Source organism: Pteropus alecto, unplaced genomic scaffold (genome assembly GCF_000325575.1).
Source record: "Pteropus alecto unplaced genomic scaffold, ASM32557v1 scaffold143, whole genome shotgun sequence".
NCBI classification, from domain to species: domain Eukaryota; kingdom Metazoa; phylum Chordata; class Mammalia; order Chiroptera; family Pteropodidae; genus Pteropus; species Pteropus alecto.
The window spans coordinates 3958720-3963780 of record NW_006434828.1 but is presented as its reverse complement, the minus strand read 5'-3'; the positions used below and the strand labels follow the sequence as shown (position 1 = coordinate 3963780).

The 5061-nt window shown below is 61.1% G+C and overlaps 1 protein-coding gene across 1 annotated transcript in view; it reads left to right on the top strand.

The window, feature by feature from the left end:
- The window catches only part of ANKMY1 (ankyrin repeat and MYND domain containing 1), a 38494-nt gene that overhangs the window by 26381 nt on the left and 7052 nt on the right, over positions 1 to 5061 (top strand). Inside the window, exons 16-17 of the mRNA XM_015587828.2 lie at positions 4582 to 4659; positions 4885 to 5045. Coding sequence (XP_015443314.1) covers positions 4582 to 4659; positions 4885 to 5045 — 239 coding nt within the window. The remainder of the gene's footprint in view (positions 1 to 4581; positions 4660 to 4884; positions 5046 to 5061) is intronic.

Here is a 5061-nt window from a genome sequence, read left to right as displayed (position 1 = left end):
GCCGGGGGCGGGGCCTCGGGAAAGGGGCGGGGCCGTGGGCGGGGCCATCCTGGGTGGCTCAGAGCAGTGGGGAGTTAGGCCTATTAGGACACAAAGCCAATGTCCACCTCATGTCCCCTGGTAGTCTGAGCGCCGTGGGCTGCGAGGGGCTGGCCTGGGCAGGACAGTAGAGGGACCACTCCTGCTGCTGCTGACCAGGCAGGCCACCTAGCCCTCCAGGAGGTTGTGCGAGAGAGATTGAGGCTGGGGTCCCAGGGCGGGGAGATGAGCCTGGAAAGAGAAGTGGAGGCGCAGGCCGGGGGGAGAGGCCCAGGCCACAGTGGGCAGTGCGTCTGGGAGCTCATGTTCGTCCAGTGCCAGGAAGGCCTGCCCGGCCGCCGTGGGGGAGGGGCAGGACTCCTAGGAGTGGTGAGGTACAGGCTGAGCTGCTCCAGGCTGCTGTGGGGGGCCTCTTGTGGGCAGCAGGGCGTCCTTGTCCCTCGATGGCCTGGGAGCAGGGCCACCCCAGCCCCAGGATGGGGCCTCTCCCTCTGATGGCAGGGTCAGGCCCCTCTGCTCCGCAGCAGACAAACGTGACCTCAGGACACTGCAGGTCTGGTGCCTGTGGTTCTCGGGTGGACTGGCCGGCACTGGGGGAGGAGGGAGAGGAATCTGCGTGGCGCTTTGCTTGGTGGGCCGTGTCCCGGGGCTGATACGGTGACCCACGCCCGGTGCAGGCTGGTCTGGGAGATGAAGCCCTGGGTCATCCTGGCATGAGGCCTGATGTGGTCTGGCCACAGTCGACACATGGCAGAGCCAGTCTGAGCACAGGGAGTTTTGAGAGGAGCCTGGAGGGAAGGGCCGCAGGGTCCCTGGTCGCAGGAGAAGGCCCTGGATGCGGAGAAGGATCCAGAACACATCCGCCCATGGGGCGTCCATTGCTCAGTTGTGGTGACACCTTGTCAGCTTGCTAGAGGGATGGACTCGCTGAAAACCACTGGGGCCCCACCTTGGGCGGCTGGCCTGGAGGGCGAGGGAGCCAGGTGGGATGGCACCTGCGGGGGCCCAGGGACCAGCCCCTTGGTGGCACTGGTCAGCGTCCCCAGAAAGGACTGAGTCACATGCCCAGGATGGTGGCCTTTGCACCTGTGTCACCGGGTGGGCCAGGTACCAGACTGGACAATGACCACAGAATAGAAGGCACCTTCCTAACCCCGAAACCGCACAGCCAGCATCGGACTGGTCACGTGAAAGGCGGGCGCTTCCTCCCCAAGCTCAGGCGGGAGATGCCAACGCCTCTCACCGGCTCCGTGTCACGTCGAGCGGCGATGTTCGCCAGCGTACGGGGGCGAGAAAGGGACAGAGCGCGCTCGCACTGGGAGGGGAAAGGTAAACTGTCTCTATTTGCAAATATCTCACAGACTGGAAACCCTAGGAATCCGTTTTTAAAACTAAAACTAATATTAAATTATTAAGCTGAATGTATGAATATTAAAATACTGATCCAAATATAAAACTATTTATTCCATTGTTAAAACTAATAAGTACCCTCAGTCAGGTTGTAGGGTAGAAGATCAATATACAAAAATCGTCAGTGTTTCTAAACAATGGCAATGAATAAACCAAAGATGAAATTTAAAAAACAATCCCACTGACAATAGTCTCAATAAAAATGAAATTCTTCTGCATACACTGAACCGAAGCAGTACGAAGCTTATACTCTGGAAACTGCAGAGCATTGGGGAAGAATGAAAGGGGGGCTCGGCCCCCGGAAAGCCGTCGCCTCGTCAGAATCCCGGCCGACTTCTTGGTACAAATTGAGACGCTGATTCTAAAACTCATATGGAACCGCAAGGGGCCCAGAGCACCCAAAACGATCCCGAAACGACAACTCACACATCCCAATTTCAAACTCACCGCGAAACGGCAGGAATCGAGGCCGCGTGGCGCTGGTGCGGAGCAGACGCGCGGGCTGGATGGAACCGGAGCCCAGGGGCGCAGCCAGCTGTGTGTCAGCTGACTTTCCGTAAGGGTGCCGGGCTTTTTAACGGGTAAGACCGGTCTTTCCAACAAACGGCGCTGGGACAGCTGGTTATCCAGACACAAAAGAATGAAATTTGACCCTCATGCCATGTACGAAAATTAATTCAATTTGGATTGAAGACTTGAGTGTACAAGCTTCAGCTCTAAAACTCTCAGAAGAAAGCACAGGGTAAATCCTCACGTGCGTGGACTTGGCGTTGGCGTCCTGCGTGTGACACCCAAAGCACAAATAGCATGAAAGAACAAACAGATAAACCCGACATCATTGAGATGAAAACCTTTTTTGCTTCAAAGCACACTGTCGTGGAAACGAAAACACCACCTCGGGGAGAATCCCTTCGTAAAGCAGATATCTCATAAAGAACTTGCATGTGGAATAGACGGGGACAATGTGACAGAAAAGACAAATAACCGAATTAAAAACTGGATGAGGAACGGGAGCAGAAATCCGCCGGACGGGGCAGTGGAGGTGCAGGGACCGCTGGACCGGGAAGCATCTTAGACTGACAGACGGGGCAGGCAGCGCCCTAGAACACAAGAGAGTTTCTTGTAGGGCAAGTCACTTCCAGGCATGGGGCGGGAGCAGGCAACCCCACGGTCAGCCCGGCTCACCTCTGGTACTGGACAGTCGTTACGGTACATGCGGTAAATGTTTTTGGTAGAGCTAAGGTGTTTATGGTTGACAGGACACAGGGACAGAGAGGGTAGTAGGAGCCAGGAGCCCCACCTCGTGGTGGCCCTGTGACGTGCGATGGCTCAGCATTGACGCCAGCACCGGCTTTGGTCCCTGTCTCAGTGGCTGTGCCATTGTGGCCGTCACCGATGGGAACCTGGCACACTGCGCCAGCTGGCAGTGCCGGCCGGGCGTGGCGAAGTCGGGCAGAGTCGACAGCATGACAACTTGAACGGAAGAGAAATCGGGCACAGAGACAGGGTCGGCCTTATTTACGTCAACATCTATTCAAGTTTCTCTGTAGAAAGACCTATAAATGGCCATTACGCCCCTAAGAAGACGCTCCGTGTCACTGGCCCTCAGGGATGTGCAAATGGACCACGCGGAGATACCCCGGCACCCCCTGGGGCGGCTGTACTCAGCAAGTGCTGGGGGTTGCAGAGAGGGGGTGCGCAGACGGTGCCGCCACCGCGGAAGCAGTCTGGCGGGTCCTCAGACGTTAGCGGCAGGGTCCCCGCGTCGCCGGCAACCCCGCTCCCGGGTGTGTGCCCACGGGGAAGGAAGGCACAGTGCACACGACACTGGTACGCGAGCGTTCAAGCTGCGTGGTTCGCAGGGCCCAGGCACCCACCACTGGACGCGCGGGCAGCGGGGGGCGGCGCCTGTGCGACGTGACGGCGTCGCTCGTGGGAGGAGCCAAGCCCTGGCACACGCCGCAGCACGATGGGCCTTGAAGACGCAACGCCGGACGAAAGAACCCAGTCGCAAAAGACCACGTGTTCACGACGTCGCTCCTGTGGGTGTCCAGAGCAAGCACAGCCTCAGAGACCAAGGGGATTGGTGGCTGCCAGGGCTGGGGCCGGGGGTCCGGGGGCCAGAGGCCAGAGGCCAGGGGCCAAGGTGTCAGGGAGCAGGGGCCGGGGGCTGGCTTCCATTTTGGACTGATGACAACGATCTAAATTGATCGTGGATGGTCATACACTGCGAAGGCTCTAAACCCACTGAGCTGTGGCCATGACAGGTGAGCCGGAGGCAGGGTGAGCCCTGTCCCAGCAACGCTGTTAGGGAGAGCCCGGCCCTTTGAGATAGAAACGTCTTCTTGCTTGTGCGTTTCCGTTTAAAGAAGTGATTCGCGAGGCTGTGGTACTGTCACTTTAAGTTCTTTACTGACACCTGTCCCAGAAGCATTGCTTGGTGGCACGCGGTCTCCAGGGCGCTTGTTGGAGCCACCAGCAGCCTGAGTGGCGGCCCAGGGCACTTTGGGTGCGGGAAGGGTGGGGTTCCTGATCCGAGGGGTGGTGAGGAAGCAGAGGTCAGGTGGCCTTTCTGGGGGCGATGTGCTGTCTGAGGAGAGGAAGTGGAGAGACACGGTTGTCGTGGGGACCGCTGCCGTCCGGTCCCCTGGCCACCGCGCATTCCCCGCAGCTGCCCGAGAGCACAGCCAGGAGCCCCTGCCCCACAGAGACTGGCGTTGCCTGTGGCCACCTGGTGGCCTGGCGCAGGAGACACCGAGCTGGTCAGTGCAGGGGACTCCGAGCTGATCGAAGGCGCAGGGGATGCCGAGTTGGTCAGTGGCGCAGGGGACACTGAGCTGGTCCAAGGCGCAGGGGAGGGGTGACGGGCGCTGCAGGAGGCTGGGCGAGCGTGCAGGAGCAGGGCGGCCAAGGGAAGCCCTTCGCTCCAGGCCCGGGACTGCCTGCCGCCCTGCGTTGCCCCCTCGACCTGCTGTGGCCCGGAGGGTTTGGGGTCCCACCTGCCTCCCTGTGGTGCCAGGGCGGGCTCGCTGCGGGAGGGCGGTGGAGGCCGGCACCCCAGGGCGCCCTCGGCCTGTGGACGGCACAGCAGCAGCAGGAGGACCCGGAGCTAACGCGGGTCTCTCTGGGTGCAGTGGAGCTGACCCCCTATCACAGGCTGAAGCGCAGGAGCCCGGGGTTGAAGGTGCCGCACCCCGAGGAGCAGGAGCTGTGAGTGCCGCTGGCCCTGCCCACCGTGGGTGGGGGTTGCAGGGCATGCTTGGGGACAGCACCACACCTGGTGGCGGGCGCTGGGTGGGACGTGGGCCAGGCTCGGCTCCGTGAAGGAGGCGTCACCTGGGTGGACCCTGCATCTGTCCCCCCTGCCTTGGGCTCCCTGCCGCGCCTGGGGCGCACAGAGGGCGGGCCCCACCCACGGCCGTGCGCCCCCTGCAGGATCCCCTTCTTCAAGTTCTGCTACCAGTGCGGCCGGTCGGTGGGGGTGCGCCTGGCGCCCTGCGCGCGCTGCTACGGCATGCTGGCCTGCAGCAAAAACTGCAAGACCAAGGCCTGGGCCGACTTCCACAAGCGCGACTGCAGCGTCCTGGCCTCCATGGGTGAGCCGCCCGGCCC